This window comes from Rattus norvegicus, chromosome 3 (assembly GCF_021556685.1).
Source record: "Rattus norvegicus strain SHRSP/BbbUtx chromosome 3, alternate assembly SHRSP_T2T, whole genome shotgun sequence".
NCBI lineage: Eukaryota > Metazoa > Chordata > Mammalia > Rodentia > Muridae > Rattus > Rattus norvegicus.
Genome location: NC_141536.1, coordinates 108756189 through 108774877, shown reverse-complemented (window position 1 = coordinate 108774877; position 18689 = coordinate 108756189). Strand labels below are relative to the sequence as shown.

At 48.2% G+C, this 18689-nt stretch overlaps 3 protein-coding genes across 4 annotated transcripts in view; 1 reads left to right on the top strand and 2 right to left on the bottom strand.

Annotated features, from left to right (window-relative positions):
* Positions 1–3296, bottom strand: part of Duox1 (dual oxidase 1) — a 35048-nt gene extending 31752 nt beyond the window's left edge. The window contains 2 exon segments of the mRNA NM_153739.3: positions 1375–1483; positions 3207–3296. Coding sequence (NP_714961.2) covers positions 1375–1432 — 58 coding nt within the window. The 5' untranslated portion in view covers positions 1433–1483; positions 3207–3296.
* Positions 3297–3363: 67 nt separating this feature from the next.
* On the top strand, positions 3364–14039 carry Duoxa1 (dual oxidase maturation factor 1). Of its 2 annotated transcripts, none has more exon segments than NM_001107767.2 (9): positions 3364–3434; positions 4032–4144; positions 9571–9632; positions 10714–10889; positions 11181–11238; positions 11857–11991; positions 12269–12482; positions 12724–12938; positions 13593–14039. In NM_001107767.2, coding segments are annotated over 6 exon segments (1023 nt in total). In that variant the 5' UTR covers positions 3364–3434; positions 4032–4144; positions 9571–9632; positions 10714–10742; the 3' UTR covers positions 13847–14039.
* An 847-nt stretch (positions 14040–14886) lies between these two features.
* Positions 14887–18609, bottom strand: Duoxa2 (dual oxidase maturation factor 2). The gene is given in 6 exon segments (NM_001191965.2): positions 14887–15291; positions 15619–15833; positions 16097–16310; positions 16793–16927; positions 17301–17358; positions 18324–18609. Coding segments are annotated over 6 exon segments (963 nt in total). The 5' UTR covers positions 18471–18609; the 3' UTR covers positions 14887–15097.
* Between the last annotated feature and the right edge of the window lie 80 nt (positions 18610–18689).

The following is an 18689-nucleotide window of genomic DNA, read 5'->3' as shown; positions in this document are numbered from 1 at the left end:
TTCTCTCCAACCCCAATTCCTGTCTATGATGCTACTCTAAAAACTCACAGCTCAAGAGGAACCCTCAGCTGTTGGGGGAGGGGGAGAGGTTGCTGAGGAAGCAGGACAAGAAGGCAGGATCTAGAATCCTCTTGGCCAGTAGATTAGGTGACCAGCCAGACACGTTCCCCTAAAACACAGCTAGATTTCTTTTCTACTCACCTGAGAAAACAGAATAAAGCAAAAGGGGCCCCATTGCTCTGAATGTCCTCAGACCAAAGACAGGATTTTCAAGATGTGGGTGATGTATGACACATACAGACACTCATCAAGAAGGAAAATGACTTCACCTGGCTAGGATCTAGGGCAGTAGGACACACACACACACACACACACACACACACACACACACACACACACGACCTCCAAAATAAGATGAACAGTAGCAGGCCAAGGGCAGTAACCTTTGGAGAGAGTCTGTCTTGGGGATAAGAGGCACAAACTGGGAGAGAAAATGAAGCCTCGAGGAGGGAGAGTACTGGAATGAACTGAAATGTGCGTGGCGTTAGCAAGGGAGAAGTGTGAAGTCCGCATCACTATCTCGACATTGCCAACCAGGAGAGTCATCTTCATTTATCATCTCCCAAGGTGCAAAAGACTTTCAGGTTTGTTGTTGGTGCTTGTTCTGAGACAGTCTTAAGTAGCCCAGATTGACCTTGAACTCACATACCGGAGGATGACCTTAAATTAATCCTCTTGCCTCTACCTCCAAAGTGCTGGCATAGCTACCATACCCAAACAGAAGCCTGCTCCTTTGACCCTAACCTGTAATATCATGTGTCCTCTCTCCTCAGAGCCCTACACTACAGGGGACAACCACTGATTCTAAAGCTCTCAGACCTCCAAAGCTGGGATTGCTGTGGGTTATACTGTGTTCTGATGAAATTATTTTATTTTGTGCTTTATTTTTTCAACATTGGGGATGAAACCTAGGACCTCATATGTGCTGTGCAAATGCTCTACCACAAAATTATATCCCCCGTTCCAAAGATCATTTTATTTTAAAAAAATTGGTGAGTCCTTTTTAGCTTTGGGTCCAATTTTACTCCAGGAAGCTTTATTGTCCTAGATGTCTATTCAGTCTTTCCTATTTCACGTCAGGAGAACTTACCTCATAAACAAGACAGAAGACGGAGGAGAGAGAAAGGGACCCACACTAGAAACCATTTTCATTCTATTGTCTGCCCATTTACTCAACAACTAGAAACAAGTGCCTGGTATATACAGGGTACTATATCTGTGGGGGATGCAGAAATGATTGACACATCTTTGGAAAAGGCCAGAGGACCTTGGTTCCTCTGATCCTATGCAGCTCTTCCTCTAGTCTGTACTCACCCAAAGAAGCCAGCATCCCAAAAAGGAGGATCCAGGCCACAGCTGAGTAGACTGCCATGATGAAAATGGTAATGGGGGATGAAATGTTGAAATACTTCAGAACAGAGTCCTAGAACAACAGAAGGTAGAAGGATGAACCCTGGGTATTTAAGAGGATCATGATAAGGTGAGGCCCCTAAGAATCAAGACTGGGGAGTTGGATTTGGGGAGCAAAAAGAAAGAGACTCACTCTCTCGGAAGGTCTTTAGTTCATTCAATAAATAACTGACCAACACACAATATGTACGGAACTGACCTCAACTCTCGAGTCAGTGAGGAACAGAACAAAGACCACCCTGCCCTTGTGAACTTTAGTGTCTGAGTATCTGAACACCCTTGCTTTGGTCCAGCTGCCCACAGAGGCTGCTCCATAGCCAGAGCCCAGCATGGGAAGAGGAAGCTGAGGGACTCAGGCAAGGTCTCAGATCTGCTGTTCATCTTCTGTGGGATCTGAGGTAAACCAGTTATCTCATCCAACCCTTATCATCCTCTCCTAGCCAAGGTGGGGAGTGTGCCAGAACTGTTCACTCCACAGAATGATCAGAGTCTGACAGGAGGTTGAGGTTGAATTCAAGCCAAGAAGACTGACAGGTGTAATGCAAATTGGACAGAGGCTGAGGCGTGACTCTGACTCCTTTGAGAAAACTCAAATGGAATATCACACCAGCGGCTTGTGTTTCAGTCCTGCCTTCCAGAGGCCAACACATAGGACCACAGGTAAACAGAGGCAGCAGGGGACTCAAGCCAGGACTTCTCTGGCAAAATGTCACTGAAGATGTCCTAAAGATAGCCTGAAGATTGGAGGCAGGATGGTGAAAGACACGTGCTCAGAGAAAGCCCCATCTGCAGCCAGGGCACCTGAATGTGCTATCTAGTTGAAGATGAGAACCCAGCAGGTGACCTCACCCACCACCCCCCCCATCTCCTACTAGACAAGTGTGAAAACCCTGCCCAGCCCAACTCAGGATTCCATCTATCTAGAAGTTCTTTGGAGCTGGGATCTAGAGAACAGAAGCTGGTGTGTTGGGGGTGGTAGAGTGACGGGCCATGGTTGTGCTTCCCTAATCCAAATAGTTTGACCTCCTTTCCCTTCCAATCAAGTCTTCAGGAGCCTGGACTCCAAACGTAGATACATCATTCCATCCCTAACACCCTGTAGGCTTTCAGGCTAGACTGTGGGGACAAACTCAGGAGAGTGGCCATGCCAATAACCTCTCTCTGAGTAGGTAGCCCTTAACAGTTTACACAGCCACTTGGGTGTGGTAACTTCCCAAACAATCTGGAAATGAAGGCTCAACTCCAGGACAATGAAGCCCCAGGCAGTGGCAGATCTGGGAGAGTTACAAGTTTGTCTGTTTCTTGTCCACATGGTCATTTTCCCCAAATCAGAGTCTTAGAATTCTGTTGGCCCCGAGGTGGGAAGGAGAGGGAGATGAGTTAAAGCCAGAGATTCCAACCAGAAGACCCAGGGAGTAACTGTATACTGAAGACCAACAAAGTCTCCTTGGCATGATGCGCTCGCTGGTGCCAAGAAACCCTCTAGGCCCAAACAAACTAGGTCACTCAACGTTCTCAGGACCAGTTGACCCTGGTTTCTCAAAATGTTGGTGTGCTTAGCTCCCGCCTTAGCAAGGTCCCTTTTAATCTCTGGGGAAAGATTGGAGGTGCACGAGGCTACCATTCCCATTCCGAAGAAAAGGAGGCCCACCCTTTCCCCACTGTCCCCACCCCTAGAGCCCTCTCCCTGGGAGCACCCACTTCCATGGGCCAAGAGAAATGTTCTGGGATCTAACCTTAGCTTCTGGTCGTCCCAGCCTGGGACTGCGGATAGGCTCCGGGCTGTCTCCGGGTTCGCTGTAGCCCGCTCGGTTCTGGCAGCTTCTCCAGCTCTGAGTCCGGGCGGGCGGGGCTGAGGGGGAGGGTGAAGAGCGGACAGCGCGTCCCAGCTTTGGGGCGGGGCACAGTAGGGCGGGATAGAGGCTAGCGCGGGACTCGCGTGAAAGGGGACCGGAGCATGAAAGGTGAGACCGTGTAGGATGCAGGGCTCCTGGGTGCCGAGGGTTCAAGCCATTTGGGAGGCGGGAAGGGCAAGTCTCCCTCCCCAAGTTCCAACTCTTGAGAGTTGAGGAAGAGGGTGGAAGATAAACGGGGTGCGGGGCAGGAGAGCTATTCCCAAATCCTCCCCACACAGTCGGGGCTCTAAAACAAAGATAATTACCCAACATTCACCTACAGATCAGACCTGGCGCCAAAGCAAGGTATTCATCTGTCCCCAAAACCTGTAAGTCTGGGTAACCAGAGTTCCTGGTGGAATCTCCCAGGTCTTACTCTCCTGAGAGCCTCATTTGTGTTACAGCCGCCCGGGATGCTGGCATGGGTAGGAATAGGGGATTTTAGGGGTGGACGCAGAGGGCACAAGTGCTGGAGTTCTGCCCTAGTGCGCCAGTCCGTCCCTCGTCTGAAGGCGGAGCGCCAGGGCCGAAAAAGTTGAAAATGACTTGAAATGGAAGTCGGAGACGACACCAGGCTGGGTTTATGGAGTCACAACCTGATCAGCAATTGAGTTAGAATGGGGAATTGTAAGAGACTCCGGACAAAGTGCATGGTTTTGGTGACAGGACGTCTACGTCTGGACCCGGTTCCTGACCTATTCCCACGACCAGGATCGCTGTGAGTTCCCAAAGACGAGCAGCGCCAGGTGCCACGCGCACAGTATCTGAAAGAAAGGAAGGTAGGGAACCATGGATCGGGTGGGTACAGAGACTGTGAGATCAGACCTTGAAGTGCTGCTCCGATACCGACCTCCAGGGGCGCACTTCTTGAGTCTACATAGATGAATTCAGATCAAGGGGGGATTTGTGAAGGAAAACGTTTGACAAGAAAGTAAGACAAGGCGAACTTCTTAAAGCTTTAAAAGTCACAAGATTTGTCGACACCGAATCTTTATTTCTCTTAACTGAAGTCTGGGTAGGTTGGATTGATCAGTTCCCTATCCCCGAGTTCATTACCACACATCACTGGAAAATCTCCCACTCCACGACCACACCCCCACCACACCCCCGAGCGCGCGCGAGCGCGCGCGCGCGCGCGCGCGCACACACACACACACACACACACACACACACACACACACACACACACACACACACACCTCTAACTTCCTTAGAAAGGAGGACTAGGTTAGGAGTTCTTGAAAAAGACTTCCTTTAGCCAGCCAGGGCTGTTTAATGGGCTTTACTTCAATCAGAGAAATAAACTATCACATTCCAGTAGCCATATATCATCACCCACCAGAGTGCTTGACAATATTAGACATGTCACCTAAACTGCCTTTATAGGAAGTGAGCAGTCCTTACTCTGCAGTTTCTGCAGATGGGGGCGAGCAGCAGAGAAAGGCTTTAGGGAGGTTCCAGATCGGGTCTTCAAGACTATTGATTTCTTACCCACTCGTCCTATAAACATTAGAAGTTCATTTCATCTTGTGATAGGTAAGGACTAGGTAACTAAATCTGAAATACTACTGAACACGGGGGCGAAAGTCGTAAGTACCTAAAGGCTGCCCTCCAGGCCAAGTGAGAAAATAGAACCCCAAAGTGAAGGAATTGGCCCTCCTCGGTGCAAAAGCGTCCAACTCATCACAAGGGGCCCCTATGAAAACTATAGTTGTCTATGTTACTGGGCACAGCAAAGTCTGGGTGCTCCTTTCTCTGGCTGTGCTTTTAAGGCTGTAGGTGTGTGTTTGATTGTCCTATGACTGCTTATGTCCATCAGTATAAAATGCATGTGTATCCCAGTCATGGTAGTGAGCTAAGGGACCAAGGGATAAAGTTAATATTGATGTGAGATTTTGCTAGATTAGAACCAATTCTACAGTTAGACTTCACTTGTCAAGCCTGAGAGAGAAAGACAGTCCCAAGAGAAACACAGGCTTTGTTGGCAAAGCAGAGTTTCCCCAGCTCCTTATTTCAGTAGCTCTCTTCCTGCTGAAGCCCTGTTCGCATAATAATGAAACCAAATTAGGATCAGTCCTGAAATTCAGCTTGACTGTGCCAGGCAATATAGAGTAAGGAGTGTCTAAGTCATGGAAGGGAAGAGCAGAAGAGCAAGAGACCAGGGGACGGGGGACCAAGCAAGGCAAATTATATTCAGCAACTATCACTTGCTCTAGTCATCCTTAATGCATATTTTGGAGAATTGCAAATAAGTTTAACAATGCCCTTTCTGTACGTGAGATACAGAAAGGCCTTTTGTTAGTGTTTCTTTGATGCATCTTGTTAATAGAGATGAGCCATGCTCACAAAACTTTTATAACCTCTCGTTAAAATAAGCACAGGAATGCTAAGAATACGTGGTCCTGACTAAGATGCATTAAGTTAGTGATATCTGCTTATTCTGCAAATATCTGTGGTTGGAATTCACATATAGTATATAATATATAATATATAATATATAATATATAATATATAATATATAATATATAATGTATAATGTATAATATATAATGTATAATGTATAATGTATAGTATATAGTATATAGTATATAGTATATAGTATATAGTATATAGTATATAGTATATAGTATATAGTATATAGTATATAGTATATAGTATAATATATAGTATAATATATAGTATAATATAATATAATGTATAATATAATGTATAATATAATATATAATATGGGTTCTTCTTTCACTTTTTCCACACTTATTTGGTGTGTGTGTGTGTGTGTGTGTGTGTGTGTGTGTGTGTGAGCGCGTGCTCGAGCACATGCATGAATGCATCCTATGGCATGAAATGGATGTCAGAAGACAACTGTTAGAAATCAGTTCTTCCATCTGCCATGGCTTCTAAGGATTAAACTCAGATTTTCAGACTTGGCAGTGAGCACCTTCACACACTGAGTCACCTCGCTGGGTTTAAATGAGTTCTTCCTATGAACACTCTATGCTTTATCTTAATCCATGCCTCCTTTCTTCCTCTCCTTCCCCTCTCCCTCCCTTTCCTCTTCCTCTTCCTCTTCCTCTTCCTCCTCCTCCTCCTATTATTATTATATAGCCTTGGATTGTGTGAAACTTGCTCTGTAGATCAGGCTGGCCTCCAACTCAAAAAGATCTGCTTGCCTTTGCCTCCCCAGTGCTGGGATTAGAGAATGTATTACCATGCTCCCTATCTAAACTAAGACCTAAGGCATTCTACATTGTATAGCCTTTCTTCCTACATATACCTCCCTAGAAATACAATGGTTTCCGTTTGGGTGTCATAAATAAAAATTCACTATAAAAAATCCTTATGTTTTATAGTAAATGTCACTCGGCCAGGGGGACAGCTCATCCGGTGCAGGCACTTCCTGCCCATGCCTGACAACCTGGGTTCAAGCCTAAGAACCCACATAAAGATGAGAGGAGAGAATCAATCCTACAAAGATGTCCTCTCACTTCCATGAGCATGCCATGGGAAGTACACACACACACACACACACACACACACACCACCACCACCACCACCACCACCACCACCAACACCACCAACACCAACACCAATACACACACACGAACACACACATGCATAAAACAGTTTCCTTTTAATTAAAAAATTATGTGTCTGAGTGTTTTGCAGACATATATGCCAGAGTACCAAGTATGTGACTGGCTCCTGCAGAGGCCAGAAGAGAGCATCAGACCCCCTGGAACTGGAGTTACAGATGATTGCCAGCCACCACGTGGTTGTTGGGAATTGAATCCAGGTCCTCTGCAAGAACAATAAATGCTCTTAATTAACCTCCAAGCCATCCTTCTAGCCCCTCAAAGTAACAGACCTTTACTCTACCTTTTCAGCTAAGCTTAAGAGTAAGCTTCATGGTCAACTAAATACAAGCAGTCAGGTCTACGTGTTTACATTTCTTAGAGACCCTAGCTATTAGAAGAGGCTTTCTAGACAGTTCTTTGAGGTTACAAAATGTAGGTCAGGTTCATCAGATCCCTTCTTGGGCAGCTTTTAGCCTTAAATCGGTGGTGCTCTGCTAATGGGAATAGAAGTGTAGTGCAGGTAAACGAGGGGCATAGCTCCCTCTTGTGTGAAGACTCAGAATGAGACACCTGCCGAAAGAACTCATTCATATTCATTAATCTGATCCAGAGTTTGATTAGGCTATGCTACATGAAGACAGTACAAAGACGGGAAGATTAAATCTCTGCCCTCAAGGAGACTCTGTCTAAAAGGGAGATAAATGTTCAAAGAGATGAAGTGCGGTAATTATTGTGATTCTGGAGGTATGCTTCAGACACAGCTGGAATCTTAGAGTAGGAAGCCTTCCCACTGGCCAATGGCATTGGAAATAACTTCACACAGAAGTAAAATGGGCTGAGGCTTGAAGTGAAAAAGGGCGTTTGTCAAGGCTAGATCATTCCAGGTAGAGGACATAGCCCATACAAAGGCAAGAAGTTCGAAAAAAGCATGTCAGTCACAGAGTGGGGAAGAAGGGGCATGGCTTGCAAAGCACCTTCTATTGATAGTAAGAAATGAGATTTTAGCCAGGACAGAGAAGAGAAAGGATTATATCTGTTAATTACAAAAACTATTCTTGCTTGAGGCAAGGGAAGAGAATTGGGACTAATGTGGGAAGAGGCAGACGAGAATGCAATTGGTGGATAATTTCAAGAAGTACGTGGGCCTAGGGTATGTGTACAGTGGTCCTGAGACAGGCATCTTTGATTAATGGGTGGCGGTGAGGCTAAAAAGAAAAGAAAATAGAATAAAGGCAGAGTAACGGATAATTCCATTTGGAGCCTGTTAAATTTGAGGCATCAAAGGGGCATCCGAGTAGGAAGAGCCGCGAGGTAGTTGGTCATTTTGAGTTTGGAGATCAGGGAGACATCTGAGAGCTACATATAAGCCACAGAAACAGATAAGATTATCTAAATATTATTTTGTTTGGTTTTTGAGAGAGGGTCTTAGCTCAGGCTAGCCTGAAAATCTCAGTCCTCTTGCCCCACCTCTTCGGTGATGGGTTTGCAGGGGTGCGTCTGCACCATGCCTGGCTATCCCAGGAAACCTCGATGACACTAAAGGAAGAGAATCAAGATAGAATCCTGAGCTGCATAAATGTTTAGTAGAGAGGAAGAAGGAGGAGCCGACGTGGGGTGGCCAGTGGCAGGAGACCCAGGAAAACATGGTGCTGTGAGACCAAAGAGCAAGTTTCAACACTGTCACTGTTTTCAGATGCACCAGAAGAAGGCATCAGATCCCATTGCAGTGGTTGTGAGCCACAATGTGGTTGCTAGGAATTGAACTCAGGACCTGTGGAAAAACAGTCAGTGCTCTTAACCACTGAGCCATCTCTTCAGCCCCTAGGGGGGTTGGGGATTTAGCTCAGTGGTAGAGCGCTTGCCTAGCAAGCGCAAGGCCCTGGGCTCGGTCCTCAGCTCTTCTCTTCAGTCCCTAAGGTTTTTTTTAAAGTGAGAATTTCTCTTCAGATTATTTAGTGAGATAATGCTAAAGATAAGAGTTCAGTAAAGTTAGGTAACAATGGTCAAGGAGACAAGATAAAGATGTGGAAACACCAACACAGACTAGTCTGCCAAAAATTCTGGCTGTGAAAAAGAAAGAGTGTGGAGATCAAGAAAGTTTCTCTCTCTCTCCCTCTCTCCCTCCCTCCCTTCTTTCCTCTGTGTGTGTGTGTGTGTGTGTGTGTGTGTGTGTGTGTGTGTGTGTGAGAGAGAGAGAGAGAGAGAGAGAGAGAGAGAGAGAGAGAGAGAGAGATTTCTGTTGGGAGAAACTTGAATTTAGCCTTGGGAGAACAGTCCAATGGTGAATGGAATGCTGGGAGAATATTAGGGTTGGCTGATGGTGTGGTAGCTGTAGAGAGGCAGTGGTGGGAAGAGCCCAGGAAGATCTGCGGAGCTGGAGACGAGATGGGGATTTCTCTGGGGTGGAAGAGTCTAATACTTAAGAAGAAAGCAAAACTTTCACATTATAAACGGAGGCTGTGGTTGTAAGACTTGCCCAAAAGACAGGATTAAAAGTAGGCTGTAAGTCTCCCTGCCTCTTTGTCTGATAGCCTAGCGCTGCCTGTTTGTTTCCAATGGTGTTCTTTGCACTTTCCACACCCAATTTCATTTCATAAAGACCCTCTGAAGTAATTATTTCTGTTTTTCAGTGAAACTCGATCGAGGTGAGGTTCCAAAAGACAGACGCAGAATTCGAGCCCTCTGGAGCTGCGTGAGTCCAAAGCAACTGTTGCCTCCCACTTAGCAAGACCACCCCTGCTCAGAGAAAATCACAGGTCTCCTGGGTCCCCAAGACCCTAGTACAGATCACACCAAGGAGAATGACAGGAACTGGGTCTGTGGGTCTCTGGGACATTTCTAGGGTTCTTCTTTCAACCATGACTTTTATTTCTCTGAAGTTGTGGTGCATCTTACCATCAATGGCTGTTAGGGTTTAATTTGGTAGTACTTTCTACATGAACTGTGGAACAATACGGTGTCTTGCAATTAATGTTGTCTACACACTGATGAAATGGACAGGTATCATTTTACTAACATCCAGTGTATACAGGGACAGACAAGCTGTAAGATCAATTAAGCAACATGTAGACAAGCCAGCATTTGAGCTGAAATACTGCATGGGGATGTGAATGAAAGAAAAGTGCTATTTTGATGATACATGGGATAGTAGAACGTCTGGTCCCAGCACTGTGCCTCCTGAAGGACACTTTATTCAGGTTTTTCTGGAATCACCAGTTGAGCATCTGGGCAGTGCTGAGCCTAGGGATCAGCCCCATGTTGGTGTAGTTGAACTGTACACTTAGCAGCTTTTTGACTCTTGTTGCTTTGGAGACTGAAAAGGAAAGGCAATCATTTCATAATCTGTGCCATCTCCTATCCGTATGGCTTTGTTTGATAGTAAATACAGTCCTTTTTATGTTCTGCGATCTGCCTGTGCTAGAGCCCGGGGTAATAAAAGAGAGTTATTTTTCTTCAGATATTCCCAGAAGAAACGGAAACACCCTGAGGGTAACAATGGAGCTGGGTTAGAGGTTGAGTGGTTGGTTAGGAAGGGAGCAAAGGGCAGCCAGCAGAGACTGCCTGCCGAGACCCTAAATCTGTGACAGCCAATAGATGGGAGACACACAGCTGAAGGGCAGTGGAATGACAGGAAAGGGGGTGAAGGCGAAAAGACGCCAACAAAATGGGTTTCAGAGGTGGCAGGCCTGGCTTAGTTTATTCTTTGCTGCATCCCCAGCCCTATGGTAGTGTTTGGTGCACAGAGCACTCTCAATGAATGCCTCTCTTTGCAGCATCAACACCCCTGTGTACCTCCACCAAGATGGCTGCTCTTGGACACACGCTGCCCTTCTACACTGGCCCCAAGCCAACCTTCCCAATGGACACCACTTTAGCTGTTATTATCACAATCTTCCTGACTGCCCTGGTCACCTTCATCATCATCCTGCCTGGCATCCGTGGGAAGACAGTAAGAAACAAGCCCCAGGCCTTAAGACTTCAGCCCCAGAGAGACTTCATCTTCAAGAGTGAGGGGTATAGAGTCTGTCTAGATAGAAGCAGACCCAGGGAAGAAACTCCAGCCACGACCTTGCACATCTCTAGTGCAGAGTTCTCCACTCACCCAAAACAATAGATTGAGCATGATTCTGTGTTAGATAGGCTCAGTTTGTAGAGCCCGCTGCCCCTCCCCATCATAGAAAGAGGGAGGGCAACCTTGGAAGAAGGGCTATACTTACTAAACCCACCCACTCTGACTCAGAGGCTGTTCTGGCTGCTACGGGTGGTGACCAGCTTATTCATCGGGGCTGTGATCCTGGGTAAGTGCCAAATGCCACAGACTTGGGCAGTTGCCTCTGTCTTGTGAAGTTCTCTTTGTGGCCTGCCTCTCTTCTTTTTGTTTCTCTGTAGTGGCCACTGATTCCGGGTGTGATCCTGCCCACATACCTCTCTAACCTTGGTTTTAGCCCCTTACTTTTATCCTCCTCACCCTAAGATGTGTGAGCCAGGGAAAGTCTGCAGGATGTGTCTTCGAAGTCGTCCTAACTTTTCATTTGGGTCATAATGAATGTGAGCAGGAAGACTCTGCCCGGGAAGTTGCTTGCTTGGCTTCAGTGATTAGGAAAAACAGACCTTTTTGTTTTTTAAATTGATGTCTGTGTTTGCCCATCATGGTTTATGTTACTGCTTCCTTACCCAGCTTCACGATTGGCTGTCCCTAAATGGACTTGGAAGGGGGTAAGCAGAGTGTGAACATGGAAAATTTTAGATTCTGACCTTTCCCACAATAGCGGTTGGAAGAATTAGTAGGGAGTCAGACACGGGCCTGTGGATGGGTATATGATTACGACAAGTTCAGACACAGAGCCCTTGGAGTTCTCCTTCTGACTAACCCAGTAATGCCCAGACCTTCCTGAGTTGCAACTCCCCAATCCCAGCTGTGAATTTCAGTTCTGAGTGGTCTGTGGGCCATATCAACACCAACACAACCTACAAAGCCTTCAGTCCCAAGCGGGTCAGCGTGCACGTGGGACTGCAGATTGGGCTCGGAGGACTCAACATCACCCTCACAGGTGAGGTTCTTACTTGTGAGGGAGGGAAGGCTCTGCCCTGTGCCTTTGAGATGTATTGATGTGTTTTGTGGGGAGCACAGAATTAAAGTGTGCCTAGCACTGAAGTTTGGAGGAAGTGTGGACGCTGAGAGAATGGCAGGAAAGAAAATTCAGAGCTATCTTCTCTGTCAGCTGCCAGCTCTTGGCCTTCTGCCTAGAGTGAATGAACCCCTACCAGAGGTGAATGGTCCAATGAAGTCTTCTGGTTCTTACTAAGCACAGCTGCCCTGTTCCTCAGGGACCCCAGTGCAGCAGCTGAATGAAACCATCAACTACAATGAGGAGTTCACATGGCGCCTGGGCAAGAGCTATGCAGAGGAGTATGCCAAGGCCTTGGAGAAGGGCCTTCCAGACCCGGTGCTATACCTGGCTGAGAAGTTTGCCCCTCGAAGCCCTTGTGGCCTGTACAACCAGTACCGCCTGGCAGGACACTACGCCTCAGCCATGCTGTGGTGAGCATACAGGTTGAGACAGACCCTACTGGCTTAAACCCAGAAACAGATTTTTCTAGCCATCTGGTTTTCACTCAAGGGAAAATCCTGAGTGGAAGGAACTACCATTAGTTCTCGGTTGGGGAGCCCACAGGCAAGATTTCTTCTTCACGCATTCGGGACACCCTCTACCTGCGCCCTGCAATCCTCTCTAGCAGGTAGAGGTGCCTAAGCCAACCCTCACTGCCTCTTGGCTCTCTAGGGTAGCATTCCTCTGCTGGCTGCTGGCCAATGTGATGCTGTCTATGCCAGTGCTGGTTTATGGTGGCCACATGCTGCTGGCCACTGGCCTCTTCCAGCTGTTGGCACTGTTCTTCTTCTCCATGACCACGTCACTCATGTCCTGCCCGCTGCGCTTGGGCACTGCTGTACTGTACACTCACCATGGGCCTGCTTTCTGGATCACATTAGCCACAGGTGAGACCCTTCCCTAAAAATAAGGGCTCAGGATGGAGGGGAGGGACTATCATGTCGTTGGGTGGGGATCTGCTTCTAGAGGTTAAGATGTCAGGGTCTTTCTTAGAGCCGTATCCTTCCTGGTTCCCTCCACCAGTTTTCTCTCTCCAGTGCCATTTCCTCTCCTCATCTATGCTCACTTCTCTGTCACATCCATTGTCCCTTGACTCTCTTTACATAAGTCCTCCAGCTTTTCCTGTGGTGTGTCCCTCCTGCATCTGCTAGCCGCACTTTCATGTCTCTTCCTAGAGGCCATGTGTGTCCTCATCTCATACTACCCCAAATGCCCTAAGTCAACCTGCCTCACTGCCTCACTCTCCTACCATGCTCTGTCAACTCCCTCATGTTGTCTTTGTGTCTCCTCCCATTCCCATCTCTCCCAATTCCTGGCCTGTCGTATTCTCTCTCTTCCTCTCACTCGGTTTGGAGTGTGAAAATTCAGGACAATAGATCCATGTCTGCAGTACAGACCCCTAGGACATTAAGTCATCTCTATGAATTCCAACTACTCTAAGGCAGCAGCCCAGACATCCCGGAGGGTTCTTCTGGTGCTCTTAGATGGTCTTGGAATGACTTACTAAACTAAGGCAAGACACGTGTCACCTTCACCCACAGGACTGCTGTGCATTCTGCTTGGCCTGGTCATGGCAGTGGCCCACAGGATGCAACCTCACAGACTGAAGGCTCTCTTCAACCTGAGCTCAGAGGACCCCATGTTGGAGTGGGGCTCTGAAGAAGGGGGACTCCTGAGCCCCCACTACCGGTCCATAGCTGAGAGTCCGGAGACGCAGGACATTCCCATGTCAGAGGCTTCCTCTGAGACGTGTCTTAAAGAGGAATGCCTCAAAGAGTCCGACTGTTCCCTGTAATGCTCTTCTGGTGGATACTGAGTTTCCAGACTGGCTGCAGGCATCACTGGAGCCCACACAAAACCAGCAGAACTGCCCAGGAAGTGGGTTTGGGTTGTGTCATGTGCTCCAATTTGTTGATGTAACAGAGCAGGGAGACACAACCTACTAATGCAAAAAATAAATGAACAAAAGTCCCAAGGTTCTGAAGACATGTCCGACAGGCCCATAAACTGTTGTCATGGCAACAGCACAGGGGTGGCTGTTAATGCACAGTAACAGCCTTCTTGAATGATTCAAGGTGCCAACCTTCCACCCAGCAAATATGTCGCGCATCAAATGCCCTCAGCATCGATCTCTTGCTTTGGGGGAGTCTGGGCCCCTTCCTTCCTTTCTTTCTCCCTTTTTCCCCCAGCTTTTTCCACCTCTGGGTCCACATTAGTCAGAGAACAATCATCATGTTTCAGTTTTAACATTAACTGACTGTGGGCCACATTCCCTTTGACCTTTAGTTCTGAAATGTGCTATGTAAGATTCTAAGATGTGAGAAACTTTAAACATGCATGTCTGTGCACCACTTGGATGCAGTGCCCGCAGAGTCCAGGAGAGGGCATTGCAGACATACCCTGGAACTGGACTTACAGGAAGTTGCCATGCGGGTACAAAGACCCCAATCCCAATACCCTGAAAGAGCAGACAGTGCTCTACCAATGAACCATCTCTCCAGACCCCAGGATTTATATTTTTATGCCTTATTGACCTCTTTCTTAGCTCTCAGATACAAACGTAAAAGAAGGCAACCGGAAAGAATTAGTGAACAAACGCCAAAATCCTGATCTTTGCCAATAAATTCAGTTTGGCCAGTAGAGATTTGGGCAGAATATGACTGACCACCCCTTGGATTAGCTCAGGAAGATGCAGGTACCTGTCAGTTCCTCTCAGGTCTCACTAGAGGGCGCGCCTCTCCCAGAGCCCTACTGTGTTTCTCCGGCTTCTACAAATTTCTCAAGGTTGTAACTCCAAGGGCCAAGAGAAGCCAAGGAAATTGACAGGCGAGGGAATTTTGAAAAAAAAAACGAAACAAAAAAGTTTATTTACAGTTCTCCTGAGAAATCCATTCTCTAGAGCAAAGGTGTATCTGGGGCGCCCCCTTGTATTCCCGCATGGGTATGCAGTCCTCCAGACTCAGCTGTGCTCCTGGCACGCGCTCTTAACACTGTCTTCAGGTGTGTGGGATCCCAAGGACGGATAGAAATCCGGAGTTAACTCTTTTCATAGGAGAGTGGTAACATTTAAGTCTGGAGTCTTAGACTGTCTGTGTTGAGGGTTGTCGAGGATGAAATGTGAGTTTCCGTCAGCCTGATTGCTACAGTCTTTGACATTTTGATCCAGTAAGGCTCGAAGGACGCTGGGTCGAGTGTAGTGGAGAATCACCACCAGCCCTCCGAGGAGGAGGCTCAGGATGCCTGCGCCGGAGGGAAGAAAGACAGAGGGAATCAGGGATGCAACGCGCGCCTTGCCACCATTTGGAGCCCGTCCCTGGAATTTCCTATACGCACAACCCTCAGAAAGAACTGATGCGTATTACACGATGCACGAGTTCTCATGCAAACCTGGACAAGATACTGAACCCTCCCAAACTAGCTCTTCTCAACTGTAAAAAAACCCTGTCCCCACCTTCTGCCTGCTATGGAGACGAACAGATTAAGTAAGAGAAGTCGTTCTGTAAGCTGGAGAGCGCACATCCCATACACACCCCGGACACCACCAGGTAAGCGTCCCTCGGTACTCACCGGTGGCCAGCGTGACCCAAAAGGAGGCGCCGTAGTGAGGCGTGAGGGCGGCGGAGCCCAGGCGGAAGTGGCAGAGCGGCACGCTGGAGATCGAGGCGAAGGCGAAGACGGAGAAGAGCGTGAAGGCACCCGTGATGAGCAGAGCTAGACCTCCATAGAGCGGAGCGGGCATAGAGAGCAGCGCATTGGCGATGATCCAGAAGCAGAACGCCACCCTGTGAGGGAGCAAGGCGGCGCTCCTTGAGCGGAGTTCCCAGACCAGGACTGCTGAAGGTGTAGGGGAACCCCCGTAGGAGAGCTGGCTCCGGAGCCTCCCCTTCCTGTCCCTCGGCCTCCTCCTATAGCTGGGACATGAGTTTCCGTGGGTTTTGCAGATGGCCAGCGGATCCTGCCCGCGAGGCTGCAGTTCCAGCTCCGAAGACCGAGCTCTCCAAGTCACATGCACCCTGCCCCATCCCCATCTCCATCATAGGCTCACCATAGCGTTGCCCCGGCATAGTGACCGGCATAGTGATATTGGTGGTACAATCCGCAAGGACTGTTCGGTGTGAACTTCTCTGCCAGGTATAGCACTGGGTCCGGCAGTCCCTTCTCCAGAGCCTGAACATACTCCTTGGTGTAGTCTTCATTCAGGCGCCAAGTGAACTGCTCATTGTAGTCAATGGTCTCGTTCAGCTGCTGCATTGGTGTTCCTGCGGGAAGCCATGGGGTCATGGCACTGTGCAAGCAAAGCCAGGGACACGGAAACTAAGCAGTTTCAGATAGGGAACTAAGGGTGGAGCAACTGTCCGGAAAGAGATAGCTTAGGTAGTGGTACCGGGAAACACAAATTCAATAAGATCAAAGGTTTTTTGAGCCTGAGGGATGTGAAAGGGTCCCCTAACACAGTGGTTCTCAACTTTCCTAATGCCATGACCCTTTAACACAGTTCCTCATGTGGTAGTGACTCCCCCCATAAAATTTTTCGTTGCTACTTCCTAACTGTAATTTTGTTACTGCTAGGCACCGTAATGTAGATATCTGTGCGTTCTGAGGGTCTTAGAGGACCTCTGTGAAAAGGGAGTGGGGGTCGCGACCCACAGGTTGAGAACTGGTGCTTAACAAGCCTTGCCATTCAGCTCCTAACCACAGGATCTCCTGGCCCCAAGAGCCCGCTTTGCCCCAACCTCCTTACCTCTGAGTGTGATATTAACGCCCTCCAGCCCCACGTGCAGACCGACATGGACTTGAACTCGGGAGGTACTGAAGGCTTTGTAGGATGTATTGGTCCACACTCTCCCCACAAACCAGTCTCCACTGAAGTGTACAGCTAGGAGGAGATGCACACAGTGACGAGTGGGTGAGGGGAAGTGGGGAAACGGAAGCTAGAGGCTTAGTGACGGGAGATGGAATAGAAAGACAAAGGTCGAGGAGCCTGGCGCAATGAGGTAAGGGCAGACTAGTGGGCAAGCACAGTGGTGGAGGCAGGGGGATACCTGGGCAACTAAACACTTCTCAAGATCAGCTTGGGCTACATAGTTAGGGACTGTCTCAAAACAAACAAAAAAGCCCATGGCAAAAGAATAGATAGGGGTGCTACAAATAGGTGTAAGTAGAAGAGGGACCTGGAAACCCCAGGTTCTCGGTGCCTTTTCTTCCCTACTCTCGCCCCCCTCCCCCCGCACGTTACCCAATTCACTCACCCACAATTTCTGCACCTATGAACAGGCTAAGAAGAACTCTCACCAACCAGAACCAGCGCTGCAGGAAAAGATACACACTGGATCAGGCTTGGGTACCGCCCAACCCATCCTCAAGGCCCCCCTTGACCCCATTCCACTGCATTTCTGATCTTTTGAAGACATGCATGCTTTCCCTTCAATACGCCAATGACATTTCTGATAGTTTCTGGGCATGTGCTTCCCTGACCATGCCCCCTCGCCTACTTCCAGGTCTACCTTGCCTGGCACTCTCTGGCTACCTTTATACCCCCTGCTGTCTGGCGCCTGCTCTCAGCCACTAATTCAATCTCTGCTCGGTGAGGCTCAGTGAATTCAGAAGTGCCAGGCAGACAGGGGTCAACTCTCCCAGAAGAGGGAGGCCCCAGGGACTGGTAGTCGATTAAAGGAGAGGGACTGCGGATTTTTCTAGATCTCCCAGTTCATCTGAACCAACAAAGATCAACACAAAAAGATTAAAGGTCTTCTCAGACGTGTAACAATGTACGCTTTAGGATGGTTTAGGAAGCTGGGAGCATTTGGTGGAAATTTCTTTTGCTTGCTACCTGTTTGAAACCTCTGTGCAACCCTCTGAGTCTTTAACTCAGCACAGTAAGGAAAGCACAGAAGACCCCATTCTCTTGGCCAGAAGCACAAGACAGAGGTGCTAAGGTATTCAGAAAGAGAGAGGGGTATGGGGGGGATCCTGACAGCACCGGAAGCCTAGACGAATCCCAACCAGTATTGGAACCAGTATTGGGCTGGTTCCCACTGTCTACAGCATCTTCCAAAAGAAGACAGCTAGAGTCTCTTCTCAAGATTCCTAGACCAGGGCTGTCCGTTACAGAGTCGCTTACAGCACCAGACTTCTGAATTTGCTTTTGCTGAAACTTCCTTAGTCTCCTCTGTCCTGAGACTCCAAGAAACACTCTCTATATCACTCTCTTACCCTGCGAAATGAGTTTCTTCTAGAATCCCTCTTAGGAGAGCTTTGAGTAACCCCCTTACCGAGTGCCCCCGGATTCCAGGCAAGATGAACAGGAAGCTAGCAGCCAAGGACAAGAATACCAGGATAACGATGAGCAGCGGTACGCTGAAACCGGCGGCATGCCTGGGCTGAGGGTAAAAGGGTAGCACCCCGTCCCAAGCAGTCATCCTGCAAGAAGAGAAGCGCCCGCACGCAGCGAGCTGGAGTGAGTGATAAAAAGTCTGAGCCCTGCGGCTCTCCTAAGAAGCACAGAGGCAGGATGTCCCGAAACTCTTTCTCCTGGCTCTGAGGCTTCGCGCAGCGTTCACAAAGAGAAGCAGACCCTCTTTTATAGGAGCGTGGGCAGCAAGCAGGGGAGGTGTTCAAACCGGGTAGCAGGGTCCTGT